The sequence below is a fragment of the Hyperolius riggenbachi genome, chromosome 10 (assembly GCF_040937935.1).
Source record: "Hyperolius riggenbachi isolate aHypRig1 chromosome 10, aHypRig1.pri, whole genome shotgun sequence".
Lineage (NCBI taxonomy): Eukaryota > Metazoa > Chordata > Amphibia > Anura > Hyperoliidae > Hyperolius > Hyperolius riggenbachi.
The window spans coordinates 241,145,314-241,164,725 of NC_090655.1; the positions used below are offsets into that span (position 1 = coordinate 241,145,314).

Genomic DNA, 19,412 nt, shown 5'->3' on the forward strand with positions numbered 1-19,412 from the left:
TAAATTCCAGACCAGGGTTCAAATTCCATCTCTTCAAGTCAGTAAGAAAGAACCTATTCAGTAGGAGACCTTAGGCAAGATACTGCTAATGCCTATAGAGCACATCCTAGTGGCTGCAGCTCTGGCACTTTGAGTCCACCATCAGAAAAGCGCAATATGTTATTTCCTTTCTTCTTTTTCTTGCTGGACACGTCACGTATGCCAATGACTGGGGAAGGAAGCTGTAAGAGTGATGGTGAAAATAACTCGCTATTTTTATCTTTATCTTAAGAGCTTTGTGATAGCAGTGAGGGGGGAGCAAAGAGACAGTATGTAATGAAGGCACGCTCCGCTACTAATGTTGTCAGGGAACGGAGCAGCATATCTAATGTAACGCAGCAGATATGGCGTACCTTTTAAAGGTAGCCACAGAGGAGTGAGGTATAGTGCATAATCAGAATCAGCTTTATTCACCAAGTACAACACCAGTACCTGAAATTGCTTTTTGTATATGTTACGGCCAGAACCCGAAGTTTGGCCAGAACTAGAAGTGGCCGGCCACTTCGGGTTCTGGCCGGCCAATGTGCGAACTGGCCGCTGCGCTGCGGCCAATGTGAGAAATGCAACAATTCCTGTAAGGTTAATGTTATGTTGTGGCCGCAGCGCAGCGGGCAAATGTATCACATCTTTAGTTTATTCACTGAAATTAAGCCGGCGACAATGTGCGAACTGCCTTTTTTATCTGCCTCTCTCTCCTCCTCTGCCTCTCTCTCCTCCACCCCCCCCCCCCTGCCTCTCTCGCTCTCCTATGGGCAGCCGGGCGGGGACACGCGTGTCCCTCCGGAGTCGTTCGTCGCGGCAGGGAATCCTGCCGTTCTTGCAGAGCGGGTGCTGGCAGAAGCAATGTCTGCAGCCTCCCCGCTCTGCTCTCCTGCCGCGACGAACGACTCTCCTGGACACGCGTGTCCCCGCCGGCTGCCCATAAGAGAAGGAGAGAGAGAGGCGGGGGGAGGAGAGAGAGGCGGGGGGAGGAGAGAGGCAGAGAAAAAGCCGGCGGCTTAATTTCATTGAATAAACTGAGATGTGATACATTTGCCCGCTGCGCTGCGGCCACAACATAACATTAACCTTATAGGAATTGTTGAATTTCTCACATTGGCCGCAGCGCAGCGGCCAGTTCGCACATTGGCCGGCCAGAACCCGAAGTGGCCGGCCACTTCTAGTTCTGGCCAAACTTCGGGTTCTGGCCGTAACATATACATAGGCATTGGCAGCAGTGCAAATTAACTGACATACCATACATACACGTTAACAATATATACAAAGTTTTTCCATCAGGCATTGGTTGGGGTGGGAAGGAGATAGGATGGGTGTGAAGAGGTTAGATTTGCTTGGAGGGTGGCCTTGAGTTAAAGAGGAACTGTCGCGAAAATCTTAAAATTTAAAACACATACAAATAAGAAGTACATTTCTCTCAGAGTAAAAGAGGCCATAAATTACTTCTCTCCTATGTTGCTGGCATTCACAGTAGGTAGTAAAAATCTGACATTACTGACATTTTTTGGGCTAGTCCATCTCTCCATAGGGGATTCTCAGCATGGCCTTTATTCTTTATAAAGACATTCCCTGAAAAAGAGTTATACAAAGATGCTGGCCAGCCTCCCTGCTCACGGTACACTATTTTGGCAGTTGGACGGAGCAACTGCCATTCACTACATGCTTTTAAAAATAAAGAAAACCCCCTTTTGAGAAGATGGGCTAGTCCAAAATCTGTCGGTAATGACAGATTTCTACTTCTTATTATAAGTGACGGGAACATAGGAGAAAAGTAAATTATGGCTCATTTTACACTGGGAGAAATGTACTTCTTATTTGTATGTGTTTTAAATGTTAAGATTTTCGCAACAGTTCCTCTTTTAGGAGATGAACAGCCTGGGGAAAGGAGGGGTTCCTGTGCCTTGTAGTTTTGGTTAGGATGGATCTGTATTGGCATCCTCATGGGAGAAGATTGAAGTAGCACCATCAAGGGTGGTAGGGGTCGTTCATTATCCTCTTGGCCATGCTTCTTATTCTGGAGTCTATTCTTTGCAGATGACCAGCGTGCCAGACGATGATGGAGGAGCAGAGGATTGATTGAATGGTGGAGTTCAAGCTAGTCAGTAGCTCCTGCGGCATTCCAAATTTTTTTCATGTGGCTCAGGAAGGAGCAACAGAAACGCAAAACGTGGCTCAGATGAACGTGGCAGCGGAAGAAATACATAACAAGAACTGCCAGTGTGAACCGGGCCTAACATTGCCGCCATATCTAATTGCTGCAATGCTTGTGTTGATCCACGTTAATCACATGATCGGAGTTGGCACCAGGGAGTCAAGCAATAAGCCTCATGCAATTTAAGAAGCGTGCTGTGACAATGCAGGAGATGATAAAAATGGAAAAAATAGAGGGGCACTCATTTGTCTCTACTGTCTGGAAACAGTGAACACAGTGAAGTCAGAGGAGGGAGGCTGGAGAACCAACATGTGCATAAGTTTTCTAACCATAATTTGGGGGAGGAGTGAGACAGCATCCTTATGTTGTTGTAGACATACTGACCCTTATGCAATTCACTATTTCTCCAAAGTTTTCTCCTAGGAGATCATTTTTCATCTTCTGTTTAAAATAACTTTTTAGCATTCTGCAATTGTAAAAGTACTAAACAGTAGGTGAAAAAGTGCTGTCAAAATTATTCTGAATATTTTCTTGCTTGCTGGCGTCTTCCAACACACAAGCAATAGAACACAGCAGTACATGCATCCAGCCACATTTGAAATTGGTCAGCAGGTGCTCGTCAGCCAATCAGGATGCACTGTCATACACCCTTTACCTGCCATACCACATCTAGCAGCCATTAGCATTCAGGTGGGAGGCTTCAGTTGGACGCCATCGCAAGATTGCGTCGCTAGCAGGACCGCCCCGTGCAGGCATCCCTCCCACAGGGGTCCCTCCCTAACCGCTCACCTGTCCGCCATGTCCTAGAGCTGAAAGAAAACGTATCTTTCGAATATTCCTCCACACAATCACCTCCTTTATTTAAGCATGTATCATATATTTTTACAAGGTTTTCAGTCCCTTTGTTGTAGTAGCATCAATTTTCTCATCTATGACTGGGTAATGGGGGGAGGGGGCTTCATGTTAATGCTACTGAACAAACAGTTACCAGCATTCTGCAGTCACATGACAAGCAGTGCAGGGAACAAAGAGTTTTACCTGACAGACGCCAGTTACATTATACAGGAAAAATACCCAATGACCTCTTTACCGCAGGACACAGCAGAGCAATGAAAATATACCGGCATTAAAGTGACAATGATTGAGTTTATTTAGAAATTAAAACATTATTTTTCTGAGTTTTTTTTATCAGCCTCTGAGATGTTAAACTGTTAATACAAAAACTAGACAATGGACAGAGACTATGAATTACACACATTGAAAAGAAAGGGTAATAAAACATGTATGCCAAGGGGAATTAAAAATGTGATCTGATGTTCATGGCTGATAGTAAGACTCGTTTTCAGTTACAGTTTAGAGTCTAAACTCTGGTGAAATGGTTTAGTACAGATTGCTTTTCATACAAACCATTTTAGAATCAAATATCCTCCCAGAGCCGGTTCTCTCATGAAGCAAGGTGAAGCACTTGCATCAGGCGCAGAGACTACAGGGGTGGAAAGTTTGCACTGTGGGCCAGATTTATCAAAGCATTACCAACAGTTTTTTCTTCTTAAACTGTTCTATCCAGCAGGGAGAACAGTTCTGCATGATAATAAGAACCTTCTTAAATCCTAGGTAATAGTGGCAGTTTAGCATGAATTTCTAGAGCTGCACTACAGTTAAGAAAAGTGCAAATCCATTCCTAAACTGCTTCAGATTAAAAAGTGTTTGATAGCACTTCTACAGATAGTGCAGCAGTGCAGGCTAAACGTAATTTGTGAGGTGCTCCTACCTCGTGCTGAATTCCTCCTCACAGCCCGCTGCCATCAATACAGCAGATGTATTGGTTACCTCAGCAACAGCAATTACCCTCACACACTGCACTGTCTGAGAGACCTTCCTAGCTCCTATTTTACAACAGTTTTAGAAGGACTCTGTACTATTTAGTGATTTCTTGGGATGTCTGAGACAGTTCTTCACGGATTTCTAAAAACCTACCAATATTTTGTCTCAGACACTCTTGATAAATGTCCCCCTTGTGTGTTTACACTTACAGCATGCAGTCAGAGTAGGAGGAGAAGTGAGAGGAGAGTGAGGTGAAGAGGTCATCATTGGGGAAAAGCATCTTGTTGTGCTGTGTGAGGAGTCTGACAGTGAGTGAGGATGGGGGAGGCAGGAGAGCAGCAGTGTTTCATTTGACTTGCACAGAAGAAGGGAGGAGGTGGTACTGCTGTCGTGACTGAAGAGGAATGGAGGACGGCCAGCCAGTGTGTTACTGTGTTGAGCTGCAGCATGTAATGTCTCAAGTTGTTGCATATGTTCCCTTTCTGGCTGAATACATTAAATGAAGAATACATGAAGCAGAGTAAATTGGTGGGTGCTGTGCGATCATTCCAAATGGTGGAGTGGGTGGGGGGAGGGGGGCATCTTCACAAATCGGCCTCAGGCAGCAAAAAGTCTAGAACCGGCCCTGTATCCTCCATTAGTGCATTGAATATAACTTGCATTAAAGTTGTTCTTATTATTACTAGTGTTCCAGCTTGTTGTGAGTAAGTGCAGAGAGTTCTTGAGAGTTTACAGTCTGACCAATACAATAACTCTATTTCTGTTCTTGTGGAAAGAAATGAAGAATAGTTCATGTCAGTACATATACTGTACATACACTAATACTGAACTTGTTGCAGATGCTGGACAGTGAAACACCAGGGCCTATATGCAATTAACTTTTTCTCTTTTCTCCTGAGTTTGCTCATATGATATGAACTTCTTTCCAGGGCTGTGGAGTCGGAGTCGGGGCAATTTTGGGCACCCGGAGTCGGAGTCAGAGTCGTGGTTTCAGAAACTGAGGAGTCGGAGTCGCATTATTTTTGTACAAAATCCACAGCCCTGTTAATTATTAGACTAAGGAGTCGGAGTTGAGGAGTCGGAGTCAATTTTGGGTACCCGGAGTCGGAGTCGTGGTTTCAGAAACTGAGGAGTCGGAAGATTTTTGTACCGACTCCACAGCCCTGCTTCTTTCTAAAATAACTTTACATCACTCTGCAATTGGAAAAAGTGCCAAAAAGTAGGTGAAAACGTACAATTATTAGGCGTATTTACTCACTTGCTGAGGGTTTAAAGGACAACTGAAGTGAGAAGTATATGGAGGCTGCCATATTTATTTCCTTTTAAAGAATACTAGTTGCCAAACACATTACTTAATGAAAGAATAGATTCACTATTCTCAGCAGAAAATTAACTCCTAGCTAAATTGATGTGGGCAGTTAGAATCTCTATAGGTGCCAAGTGCCAAAAAGAAAGTGTTTTGGGGGCCCCAGCTAGTTAGAGAGACCTGGGGCCCTCGGCTGTCTGGAGGACCAGTGTTTGTGATTTTAAATTTCTTTTTTGCAGCTTCCAGGATGCAGTTGACAGGTGAGTGATTAGGGATGGGACCGTATGGGAGATGATACACGGGGCATCCCTGTAAAACGATGCAATCTACGATTGCATCCAACCGAAGCCTCCCTCCTGAATGCTAATTTATGTAATTCCTGCTAGATTTGGTACAGCAGGCAAAGGGTGTATAACAGTACACCTGCTTGGCTGACTGGCGTCTGCTGACCAGATAAAGGCAGGACATTGCTCTAGCTAGAAGTTAGCAATTATGTGTGTTGCAGTTAGTATTCAGTTTAGAGGTGGTGGGGGTGAGTTCCCTGGAGGTGAGAGGTCCAGGGCTTGCCCACACTTCCCTCTAGGTATCGCATGGTGGTTTGGGGGCCCCAGCTAGTGAGAGAGACCTGGGGCCCCCAGCTGTCGTGCGGAACAGTGTTTGTGAGTTTTTCTTACCGTTACAAGCGGATGGGTGAAGGCACAAGTAGGTGAGCTACAGCAGAAGATGGGGGAGAGAAACACCAGTTGAGCGAGAACATCAGGAGAAGATGGGTGGGAAATCCAAACTTTTGGTGTGTATACCAAAAGAAGAGTGAAAAAAAAATCAGAATACGAGTGGACAACCCAGCAAGGGGATGAGAGCGCCTGAAGGAAGCCAAGAACTTCACAGGCAAGGAGAGAGTTCCAGAAATTTAGTGAAAAACATTAGGAAGAAGCTGGGAACTTTAGAAAGTTTACAAAAACACAAAAGTAAGCTGGACTTTAGACAGAAATGATGGCAGAGAGATGAGACTACAAGAGAAACTAGCAATTTACTCCATTTCAGATTTCATCTATAGCGTTTAGAGGGTGATTTATTAAAAACAAACAAACAAACAAAAAAGCCTTGTCCTTCTTACAGTTTTTCTGTTAGCTGTAAAGCCAACCTACACATGCTATCACAGTGACATCCATTAGTGGGCGTGTGTCTTCTTGTGTCCAATTAGATTCCTTTTATCTGTAAAGCTTTTCCCACACTCTGAACAAGTGAATGGATGCTCCCCCGTGTGCCTTCTCTCATGTCTAAGAAGGTCTGCTTTATGGATGAACCCTTTCCCACACTCTGAACACGCAAAAGGCCGCTCTTCTGTGTGAGTCCTCTGGTGTTTAGAAAGGGTGTCTTTGCGAATGAAATCTTTGCCACATTCTGAACATGAAAAAGGCCGCTCTCCTGTGTGACTTCTCTGGTGTGTAAAGAGGTGTCCTTTGTCAATGAATCCTTTCCCACACACAGAACATAAAAATGGGTGCTCCCCTGTGTGTGTCCTCTGATGTTTCTTGAGGATTTCTTTCCTGGTGAAGGATTTCCCACACTCCGGACAGGAAAATGGACTCTTACCCGTGTGAGTCTTTTGATGTGTAACAAGAGATCCTTTATGAATGAAACTTTTCCCACACAAGGAACATGAAAATGGACGCTCACCTGTGTGGTTTCTTTCATGTCTAAGAAGATCTAATTTATAAAAAAATCCTTTGCCACATTCTGAACATGAAAAAGGACGTTCGACTGTGTGAATTCTCTTATGTCTACGAAGATCTGCTTTATGAAGGAAATCCTTCCCACACTCTAAACATGAGTAAGGGCGCTCACCTGTGTGGCTTCTCAGGTGTCTGTTTAGATCTCCTTTATAAATGAAACATTTCCCACACTCTGGGCATAAAAATGGCCGCTCTCCAGTGTGGCTTCTCTCGTGTACAAGAAGATCCCCTTTATGAAGGAATCCTCTACCACATTCTGTACATGAAAACATACGGTCGAGAGTGTGGATTCTCTGATGTCTTAGAAAGTTAGCTTTCTGAAAGAAACATTTCCCACACTCTGAACATGAATAAGGATTCCCCTCTGTGTGCTCTTTCTTGTCTAAGCCAAGAGGTGATTTATCACCAAAACATTCATCATGTTCTGGACTTGCAGAAATATCACTGTGGCCAACAGGATGTGATTTTCCAGAAGAACATTCCTCAGAATTAGACAGATCTACACAGTGTAATCCTGGTAGGACATCTGAGATAATAGGCTGTGATTTATCAGAGGAATTCTCTAGATTACAGGAATCCGTTGATCTCTCTGCATGGTAACCTTTTCGTTGTATATTTCCAAACACTGGGTTTCCCCTTTCAAAACACAGCGCAATGTCATTATCAAGTAGGGATGGACCATGTCCCTCCGAGGGTGTTCCAATGTTGCGTCCATCTGTTGGATAAAAAAATATAACATAAATAGTGCATTCCTTTTTTTGTTTTCGTCAGACTAAAACTAAATTTGTTTGTATAAACGCTAGTTAGCAAATTCACAGAACTGTGACATCAAATAAGGTAAAATGGTAACAAGATTAGGATGCATGAAAATCATCAGTTGGTATATAGTATCTCCTCCTCATTTGTTGGTACTATGATGTTATACTGAGGAATGGAGGTGGGCCTTCCATATGGTGTACAGTATCTCCTCCTCATTTGTTGGTACTATGATGTTATACTGAGGAATGGAGATGGACCTTTCATAAGGTGTACAGTATCTCCTCCTCATTTGTTGGTGCTATGATGTTATACTGAGGAATGGAGATGGGCCTTTCATAAGGTGTACAGTATCTCCTCCTCATTTGTTGGTGCTATGATGTTATACTGAGGAATGGAGATGGGCCTTTCATATGGTGTACAGTATCGCCTCCTCATTTGTTGGTACTATGATGTTATACTGAGGAATGGAGATGGACCGTTCATATGGTGTACAGTATCTCCTCCCCATTTGTTGGTACTATGATGTTATACTGAGGAATGGAGATGGACCGTTCATATGGTGTACATTATCTCCTCCTCATTTGTTGGTGCTATGATGTTATACTGAGTAATGGAGATGGGCCTTTCATATGGTGTACAGTATCTCCTCATTTGTTGGTGCTATGATGTTATACTGAGGAATGGAGATGGGCCTTCCATATGGTGTACAGTATCTTCTTCTCATTTGTTAGTGCTATGATGTTATACTGAGGAATAGAGATGGGCCTTTCATATGGTGTACAGTATCTCCTCCTCATTTGTTGGTACTATGATGTTATACTGAGCAATGGAGATAGGCCTTTCATATGGTGTACAGTATCTCCTATCATTTGTTGGTGCTATGATGTTATACTGAGGAATGGAGATGGACCTTTCATATGGTGTACAGTATCTCCTCCTCATTTGTTGGTACTATGATGTTATACTGAGGAATGGAGATGGGCCTTTCATATGGTGTACAGTATCTCCTCCTCATGTGTTGGTGCCATGATGTTATACTGAGGAATGGAGATTGGCCTTTCATATGGTGTACAGTATCTCCTCCCCATTTGTTGGTACTATGATGTTATACTGAGGAATGGAGATGGGCCTTTCATTTGGTGTACTGTATCTCCTCCTCATTTGTTGATGCTTTAATGTTATACTGATGAATGAAGATGGACCTTTCATATGCTGTACAGCAGTGTCAGACTGGGAGCTGGAAAAGCTGAGGAAAGTCACTTGCTCGCGAAGTAGCAGTAATCATGTGTTGCTGCTCACAGTAAAGACTTGAAGACTTGCTGCAGGTTTCTGTTGGTAGTGATAACAGATGGTTTCTGCTGCTTGGCTAGCAGGTACATTTCCACCTCCCAGTCCGACACTGTTGTACAGTATCTCCTCATTTGTTGGCACTATGATGTTATATGATGACCTTTCATCTTCATTTTTTTTTTTTTTTACATCAATTAGGCTTAGTTTGAGTTGTACATTTTGCTAAGAATTATTTTATTCTAAATGCATTTGAAGGGGAATTATTAGAAAAAAAAATATTTCTCAGGTTTCAGCCATTATAGTTCTAAGATAATACATGCTACTGTAATTAAAACCCACATATCAGTGAACAGGCAGCAATGATAGCAGTGGCGGTTAGACGAAAAACTACATCCCTGGGACTTCAGATGAAGTCCTGCGAGACATAGATATACTGCATGTGGTGCAGCAACTAGTTAATGGCATTCTGTGAGGAACAATGAGACTTTCTTACACTGCTGTTGGTTATTATTTACCTGTATTTATATACATATAATATTCTTCCTCTTTAATTGCCCTCATCATTTCACTCTCCTCTATAGACTGTTGATCACTCCTCACATACGTCTCTTCTTTTTCCTCTTTAATTCCACTCATCATTTTACCATACTCCATACATAGTTGATCACTCCTAACGTATATGTCTTCTTCTTCCTCTTTAATTGTCCTCATCATTTCATCTTTCTCTGCACAGTGCTGATCATACTTCACACAGGTCTCCTCTTCTTTAATTGTCCTTATCACTTCTTTCTTCTGCATAGACTGCAGATCTCCCCTCAGATTCGCTTCTTGTACCTCTTCTTTAATGTCCGACTTCATCTCAATTAGTTCCTCATCCTAAACCCACCCAAAAAAAGAGGAGGAAGAAAAAATAACATATTTAAGGCTTAAAGCAGGATTGTCACCATAAAAATCAAATTTCAACAGCAACTGGTCTGAGTGTATTAAAGAGAGTCTGAAGCCTTCTAAAAATGCTCCTTTTATTTGACATTTATCTTGATCAATATCAGCATCACTAAAACGCAGCATTCCCGCAGCAGAACAAAGTAATTAAACCCTCCAAATACCGGGGCAAAATTCCATGACTTTCCAAGTCGTGGATTTTGCTGCCCGGGGAGGAAGAGCTTTGCGCTGTAGCTCTGCCTTCATCAACATCAATCTCCAAGTGGATCTCCACCTCTCCCCGCCCCTCTCCGTGAAAGAAGGCTGAGAGGGGAGGGGAGAGGTGGCGATCAGTGGGGATTGACGCAAGTAGAGGCAGAACTACTGCACAAAGCTCTGCCTCTACCACGAAGCGATGCCCGCATTCTGTTCTGGGGATTTGGGGGGTTTAATTACATTGTTTAGCTATGCTGATATTGCTCAATATAACTGTCAAATGAATAAAAAGAGCATTTTTAGAAGGCTTCAGACTCTCTTTCAGTGATAAAGATGCTAATCTTGCATTCAAAACTATTTCTGCTGTTATGGTTTGGAGTTATCACATACCTTAGGAGCACTGGTCCTTTAATTGCCATTGCCAAACAGTTGCATGCTGGAGGGGTCTTTTTATCTATAATATATTCCTCCTCTTCCCATTATTTCCCCCTCCTTCTATTGACATAAGACAGTGCACTTCCTAGTGTAGACCACAGTGGGAGCATCTGAAGACACTAGGAGGAGGGCGGGTAATGAATACATAATTAGCAAGAGGAGAAAAAAAGAGTGAGGGAGGAAATGATGTCAGGAGGTCAAAGGTAACCAAGATGGAAACTGTCTAGAATAAGATTCTCTGCTTTTCCTTTATAAAATTCACAGGAATCATAACGTGGACAGTGCAATACATCTGTTATGTAAGTAGAACTAGTATTTATCTAGTTATATGTGTTTCTTATTTCTAGGTTAGCATGGGTGTCACTTGGTCTTTAAGGCATGAGCTTTAAAAAAAATGGCAACATTCACAAGAATCTTGTATGAAGTATCTGTTTCTTTACTAGCAGAAAATTAGATCCCCTTTTCTTATTACTACTATGGGTTGAAACATGTAAAGCAAATAATGATCGGTTGTTACAGAGAGAAGTAGGAAAGTTCAGCAATTGGCTCCCTCCTTCAAGACACACAATCTCCTACAGTATGTTGTCACTTTGGTGTTCTAGACCTTCAGTCCCACCTACCTGATAATGGTGGATGATTAAAGGATCTTCCTGTGCACAATCCTGGGAATAAAGAGGACCTGTACTTCCCTCTGGTGGGTTTCTGTTACTGAATTCATCTGTAGGAAAACACACTGACTGAATACATTGTCTTTATGTGATCAGATAATGGGGGATCTAGGTGGACCCTCCATACTGTATTCTGCTTTACAAGAAATTAAAATCTCCTCTTACCCAGTGATGTGAGGGGCGGCTGATTCTCCATCATGACATCTTTGTAGAGGTCCTTGTGTCCTTCTAAATACTGCCACTTCTCCATGGAGAAACAGACAGGGACATCCTGACACCTTATAGGAACCTGACACACACAATGTTATGGTCACATCCTCTTCCTCTTAATAGATAATCCCCCATAATTCCCAGCACTGCTCACCTCTTCCATCAGTAACTCAATGATCTTGCTAATGAGTTCCAGAATCTTGTTGTTTGCTTCAGACGTCAGGGAATGAGTTGGGGGCACTGTGATGGGAAGCGGTCCATGTGGATGGCTGCTGGGCAGTGGCTCACAAGATGTCTTCCTCACTACTTCATAATCCTGTGTGAAAAAATACAGCAAGAATCATCACCATGGTCTTTCCCAGCATCCTCCTCACCTCTTCAGGCGTGGGTGATACTCCTGTTACACGTGGCACTCCCAGAATCCTCCTCACCTCTCCAGTCAGCAGACAGATAATCTCCAGGGTGAAATTTAGTATCTTCTCAGTCATGTGACTCCAATCTCTATCCATACTCACTGACATGGTCATGAATGCAGGACACAGTTTTCTGTAGAGGGAAAATAATCTGAGTATTATCCGCAGTGTAATTGTAATTTAATTCCACAATGTGACTTTAATAAGACCTGTTTGAGTCTGAGGGGTATATTCACTAAACTGAAGTAATTAGAATTATTTGCTTAAAGTCTTGAAGCTTGATGAGTAGAGAAGGATGCAATACTATATGCAAGGCACTGCGCTCTACTCATCATGGGGACGACTTTAAGCACATTAAATACAGCAGTTTAGTGAACATACCATCTGGTCCGCAATTAAGATAGTCCAGCTCATTCACTTGAAATTTCTATCACCTAATATGGGTAATTTCTGCTGTGTCACTACCACACTGCTTCTACTCTGTTCTACCAGTTAATGTGATCTAGTTCAGTCTCGCTGCTGTGTCCTTAACAATGGGCCATATTCCTTAAGCTGCGCTGCTGTAGGTTACGTGTGTTGCTATGTAAGCAACGTACATAACTAAGGAAGGCACGCTCTTTACATAGCAACGCGCGCTGCTATGTAAGGCGTGCATAGCGGCCTCTCCTTCATTTTAACGAGTGTTCCCTCACATTGAAGTAATTCTGAGGTGAGAGGGCTTAAACAGATTTTACTCACCTTGGGCTTCTTCCAGCCCATAGCAGCAGTCTCATGCCTCGCTGCAGCCCCGGTTCTCTGCGTTGTCCCCATGGATGCCCCTAATGATTGCAACCCCGCCGGCACGTTGACTCTTCTGCGCCTGCACGTCCACATCATCTGGTGCGTACTGCGCCTTCACATGACTACTGCACAGGCGCAGTACACACCAAATGACATGGACAAATGCCCATGCAGGCACGCCTTACATAGCAGCGTGCGCCACTATGTAAGGAGCGTGCCTTCCTTAGTTATGTGCGTTGCTTACATAGCAACGGCCTCTACTATGTTAATTAACATAGATACTATACATATCCAAACTTATATACCAGACAGACAGGAAATATTTATATCACGCCATACGCCATAGCTGCAGCCACTAGGATGCGCTCTATAAGCAGTAGCAGTGTTAGAGAGTCTTGCCCAAGGTCTCCTACTGAATAAGTGCTGGCTTACTGAACAGGAAGAGCCTGAGTCAAAGGCAGAGCACTCCAACCACCATGACTACTACTTTGCATTCAAGTATTAATGCTGCTAAATTACATTTAACAGCAGCTGCTGGTGGAGTTACTGATTATATAAATTAACTTATTACCTCCTGTGCTGCCAGTCCCAGCAATGTCTCCTCTCTACTTCCTCCAGCCTCCCCTATGCCCCTGAACTTCCTGCTTGTTTGTCACAAGTTTGCCTGCCTACTTCCACTGACTGTTCATCGCCACCTTGTGTTAGATATTAGAACTGCTACCCCTCATATATTTTTGTCTTCAAATCTGATGTAGAATTGTTGCCTTAATCCATAAATATGTATTTATTCCAATGAAAATTGTGTTTAAATGACTTTTAACTTTATTCCCATTCTTTAAATTGATATATTTCTTATTTTAAAATGTGAAGGAAAATTAACCAGGATAGAAAGGACTAGTTTGAATTAGAAAACATATTTAAGAAAGCTTTATGGTATTGTGCAACAAGGGTTGTGCCAGGTGTGTGATTAGAGGTGTGGCATAGGCGTGGCTTAAGTGCCCCTCTTTCTCATCTCAAAAAGTTGGTTGGTATGTAACCTCCCTACCAGAAGCAGAATGGCACTTGTTTGTATGATGTGCCAGGGTATTCATTATTCACACCTTCATCATACCTGCAGTCACCCCTTCATCACACTTGTAGTCACCCCCCTGATAGACATGTCGACCTACAAGAGATTCGAATTGGTCTTTAGATTTCTAAATAGGTAGACACTTCTATCAATGCAACCATTCAGTGGGAGATCTGAAGTGGTGTGTGCTAGAAAAAGGTCTTTTGTGGTGAGGGTGTGGACCCCCAGACCTCTTTATTATGCAGAGAAAGCAGGGGGATAAGTGACCTTGGGACTCTTGCTCCGAATGGAACGAATGAAGCACATAGCTCCCAACTGTCCCTCTTTTGGAGGGACAATCCCTCTTTGGGAGCCCTGTCCCTTTGTCCCTCTTTCCTCCTCATTTGTCCCTCTTTCAGGACTTTGTCCCTCTTTCTATGTAAATATATATATTTCTCTACTGAAAAAGGTGTTTGATTGACTCTAAGCTTTATTCCCATCCTTTAAATTGATATATTACTAATTTTAAAATGTTAATAGGAAGGAAAATGAAACAGAATAGAAAGGACCAGTGTGGTTTGAATTATAAAACAACATGTTTTTCTTTTGCAATCTTTATAGTATGCATGACTAGGGGTGTGATGGGGCGTGATCAGGGGTGTGGCAGGGGCCTGGCTTAAGTGTCCCTCTTTCTCATCTCAAAAAGTTGGGAGGTATGGGGGTGTGTCGGGCGCGTGAGTAGGGGTGTGGCAGGGGTGTGGCTTAAGTGTCCCTCTTTCTCATCTCAAAATGTTGGGAGGTATGCCATAGCATCTGTAATTTGTAGCATACCATGTAATAATACATGTATGGCTGGAAATAGACTCAGCAGAGGGTGGTCTGGTAAAATTAATATATGTAAGATTGATCTATATGTTATTCTTGTCTGCTGTGGATGAGGGAGGGGAAACGGGGTTACTGGGAGTAAATATATAAAATAATCAGATCAACTGTTTATTACCTCTTGTGCTGCCAGACCCAGCAATGTCTCTTCTCTACTTCCTTCCACTTCTGCTATAGCTTCCCATCTGCTCCTGCCATTCTGTAGGATTATTTTATTAACTGAGATCACCATCTTGTGGAGAAAAGTGGTGGTCTTCTTTTATTTGTTGCATAATTGGATTGAACTCAGCAGTGTGGTTGGTCTCCCCTTGTCCTGTGCAGCAAGCTGTGTACATAAAGTTTTATAGAGATGTCTAATGAGATGCAGATAATTCTGGCATCCAGACACACGGTACGCCGCTTGGAAATGGGCCAATCAAAACCAACAGGAAGTGCGTTGGATTCAAACGTACCCTCAAGACACACGTGTTTAGACAAGCTTATCATTTGTTATAGCTAGAATTTGAGGCTCACTGTCTCATCCATTAACTCATTTGTCTTCTCCCCCAGTGTCTCCAATGCACTATGCTCTAGAATAGCTTGCAAGCTTGCAAGGACAGGGACCGCCCCTTGTGTTTCCTGTACTTAGTTAGCAAATGAACATTGGCGATGTTTTCCAACTACACATCATTTGCATTCATCAGTACTTGTGTCACTGGCTGCCCTGATTGTCCAGTATGTTGATTGTACTGAATGTTTTTGTACTATGTACAGTGCTACAGAAGATGTTGGCCCTATATAAATAAGAAATAATGATAATAATTGGATTGGTCTAGTTCCAAGCAGAATACTGCATTAAAGGAACAATTATGTCAGAGAAATATGGAGACTGACATATTTTTTTTCCTTTTAAACAATACCAGTAGTACCAATACTAGTTTCCTTGCTGCCCTGTTTGTCTATTTTGCTGCAGTAGTGTCTGAATTCAGGGTCAGGCTGAGGCAGAGGCAAGAGAGGATCTAGCCTCAGGGCGCAGTGTAGGAGGGGGCGCACAACTCACTCGCTATCATTCCCGTTTTGAGTTTGAAGCAGAGAGAAGTAATAAAAGGGGATACATGGCAGTGACTGCAAGCCAGATAACTGCAGATTATGGTGCTGGAGGGCTTAGGGGCCCTGGGGTGCCTCTTAGTCTAATGGCAATCAGTGTTTGTCAACGGGGATAGGAGGGGTGAACGGGCGCACTTTGTTGTCTCAGCCTTGGGTGCTGAAGGACCTTGTCCCAGTTGTGTCTGAAGTACACCAAAAACAAGCATGCAGCTAATCTTGTCAGATCTGACAGTAATGTCAGAAACCTGATCTGCTGCATGCTTGTTCAGGGGCTATGGCTAAAAGTATTAGAGGCAGAGGATCAGCAGGACTGACAGGCAACTGGAATTGCTTAAAACAAGGAAATAAATATGGGAACCCCCATATCCCTCTCGTTTCAGTTGTCTTTTAAAACTGTGTTCAAGCTGGAATTATCACCATATCTGGTTGCTTGTTACAACCCAACCCCAGGAAGTTTGTTTCCTTTTATTGTGGGTTATGCGGAAAGGATTTATATCCTCTTTTGGGGATTTTGCTGCTGTCTTTATCCTCTTTTTCCCTTGCTTCCATTTTTCCAGAAAGTGGTAGATCCCCGGTGGAATAAATATGTGAAAGCTGCACCTAATTTGCGTGTCATAGTGTGGTTTGTAATATTTTTCTTTTCTTTTTAACAAATGTATAACTTTAATCAATTTAAAGTTAACTTGCATTAATTTATAATACATCGCTTTTATTATTATTATTATTTAGTAGTTATACAGCAGAGTATATTGTCTTGTTACTTAACTGTCCCTCAAAGGGGCTCACAATTAAATCCCTACAATAGTCATATATCTATATTGTGTGGTGTACACATTATTACAGAGTAGATAGCAAAAGACTGGTAGCTCTCCTAGGCTGCAAATGAAATGTAACCAACAGAGGTGTGCAGAGCCCCCTAGGGGTTTAAATACACACCTTGAATACAAATCAAATGTAAATTATGCACCAATCCCTAATCTAAATATTTTAATGCAAACTGATACACATGGATGCAGCTAGCCATAAATTAGGCTGCCCAGGCGTCCTCTTTTGCCCGGACAGGTCCACTTTTTACGATCTGTCTAGGCCGTCCTCCCGGGTTTTTGAGCCGAGCTGCAGAAGAGCCGCTTTGTTCAGTGTGTGAGTCAGGCACAGACTGGCCAGGGGGGAAGGGAGGCAATCTCCCCCCAGGCCGCCTTTCATTCAGTGATTTAGGGCAGGTCTGGTGTATTCAGGTTTGTGGTTGTAAGGCAATGTGAAACACTGGGCTAGCTGATAAAGGTGCAATTAGAGGGCAGGCAAGCTTGTAAATATACACAGCATGATGCAGAGCTTGCCTGGAGGGTCCCTGGACAAATATCTGTCTGGTCTCTCCCCATTGTTATAATGACTGCATGTGTGGATAAGGCCTTAAAAAAGTTGAAAAGGTTTTGACAGTCCCTAGACTCCAGGAGGGCTGCTTTCTGACTTGTGTGAGGGACTGGCAGGGCCTCCTGTTTTCCTGCACTTCATCACAAACACCTTTGTTAGCTTAAATTAAATAACCTCAAAGTGTTCAGTTAAATCACTGAGATATCCAGCTTCCAGTATGGGCAAATGAATGGCAAAATGTTCAGTACAGCATGTTTAACTTGTCTTTTCTCAGCAGTTACAGTTTTAGGTTGAACAGAAGACATACAGCCATCCAGTTCAGACAGAATACTAAATCATTGTGCTTAACTAGCATGGTTTTTACAGACTTCTCTGGAGTTATCACCATGATTGTCATTTGTCACCTGCCTGTGTGATTTTATTGCATTTTGTGGGGAAATCTTCTGCGAATTTGATTGCATTTTGTGGTCGGCCGGCCCTTCACCACCATGTGGTCTGAAAAAAAAAAACGGCCCTCCATGCCCGCGAAGTTGGACAGCACACTGCTAAGGTCTTGTATATTTGGCCCCACCCATGACCACACCCACATGCTGTTGTGATCTTCCTCTTTTTTGGAAATCAAAATATGGTCACCCTACATAAATATTCTTACATTTTTCTGTACAGCAGGAAATATTGGCAGTGCTTCCAGATACAGACTGCACCAGAACTGACTACTTGCATAGATATGCAGAGCAGTGGTGCTCGGATACCTCTTTTTGATATCCGGGTTGTTCCGGATCCGGATAGCAAAAAAATCTGGATAAATCCAGATATCTGGATTCGAGTCGTTCGGAAATCCGAGTCTATCCAGATATCAGAACCCATTATCCGGGAAATTCGGAATTCGGACTGAAATCCAGAACTGGCCTTTAAATTGCTTCCAAAACGTATTTTTTTAAAGAAAAACAGCAATTGTTTATGTGGGGAGGTGTGATACAAGAAAAAAAAAAAGAAAGAAATGGGTGTAACATCAAGAGGTTCCAGACAGCGGTCGTGCAGCCACATTGTGTCCAGTGCACAACTGGGACATCACAGTTTTCAACCCAGACATCTAAAAAAAATTTAAGTTTTTTTTTTTTTTCAACAAAATACAGCTATTGTAGTGGCGTAATAGCTGGTGGCAGACTGGCAGCAGAAGATTTGTTGTATGTGGACCCTGGCGGTTGGTAGAGATCTCTGTTGTAGAGCTGGTGGTGGCCTGCTCATCCACCATAAGCTCCATCACAGGCTCGGTGTCTTTCTCCTCCAATGTGTGCCGGCGACCTTGCTGGAAAATGGCCGCTACACGCTGCTGCACCTTTGCAGTGTGACTCCCTCTGACAGCTGGGCGCCCAGTGCGTCCATGGCCAGTGGCTAGCGGTGGAATGGACACTGACGCAGCAAAACTGCCGATGTGTGAGAAAACGCAGAAAAGCCGCCGCGTGTGCTGAAAGCAAGGCGGCTGATTCCGCGTCCAACGCGGCGGTTTGAACGCGTAGGCACGCGTCTGGTAGTGTGGCAGAACGCGGAAAAGCCGCCGCATGTTCTAACAGCAAAGCGGCTGTTTCCGCGTCCAAAGTGGCGGTTTGTACGCAGTAGCGTGCCTTTGGAGTGGCTGGGTCTGTTAGTCCACATAGATGGATGAAGAGCTACGCGTGCACGGGCCAGAAGTCAGGACCTTTATACCAGCAGGGGAAGTGTCAGCTGATCAGGACGATCAGCTGATTCCTGCTGGACTCATGATTGGCTGAGTGGCTCGGGCGGGGCAGCAGAGTTTAGCTACTATACAGTATATTCTGCTTGCTTGTCAGTTGCTGGTTGTCTGCCATTGCAAACACTTTGTGGAAGCATTCAGACCATAGTCAGATCCTTACAGTGTGTTTGAACCAGGAGGACTTGGGAATTCACACTGAGCTAGATTACCTTGTACTGTTTATTTGTTAGACCAGTTCCAGGGTGTTGAGATCAAGGCCCTCACACCCCAGACTAGGAATACTGTGTATCTTCAGTGTATTCTCTAGCATAGTTCCAGGGTGTTGAGATCAAGGCCCTCACACCCAAGACTAGGGAACTGTATTGTCTTTGTGTTATATTCCAGACTAGTTCCAGGGTGTTGATGATCACGGACCTCACATCCAAGACTAGGGAATTGTATTATAATTTATGTTATACTCCAGACTAGTTCCAGGGTGTTGATGATCACGGACCTCACATCCAAGACTAGGGAATTGTATTATCATTTATGTTATGCTCCAGAC

At 43.3% G+C, this 19,412-nt stretch overlaps 1 protein-coding gene across 1 annotated transcript; it reads right to left on the reverse strand.

Annotated features, from left to right (window-relative positions):
* Positions 1 to 6,019: 6,019 nt before the first annotated feature.
* LOC137535037 (zinc finger protein 436-like) lies at positions 6,020 to 13,368 on the reverse strand. The gene is made up of 7 exons (XM_068256799.1): positions 13,318 to 13,368; positions 11,985 to 12,099; positions 11,708 to 11,869; positions 11,509 to 11,632; positions 11,296 to 11,393; positions 9,619 to 9,979; positions 6,020 to 7,769 (listed from the first exon to the last, which is right to left on the reverse strand). Exons 2-7 carry the CDS (start codon positions 12,078 to 12,080, stop codon positions 6,490 to 6,492), a joined length of 2,121 nt encoding a protein of 706 aa, XP_068112900.1. The 5' UTR covers positions 12,081 to 12,099; positions 13,318 to 13,368; the 3' UTR covers positions 6,020 to 6,489.
* Positions 13,369 to 19,412: the final 6,044 nt, after the last annotated feature.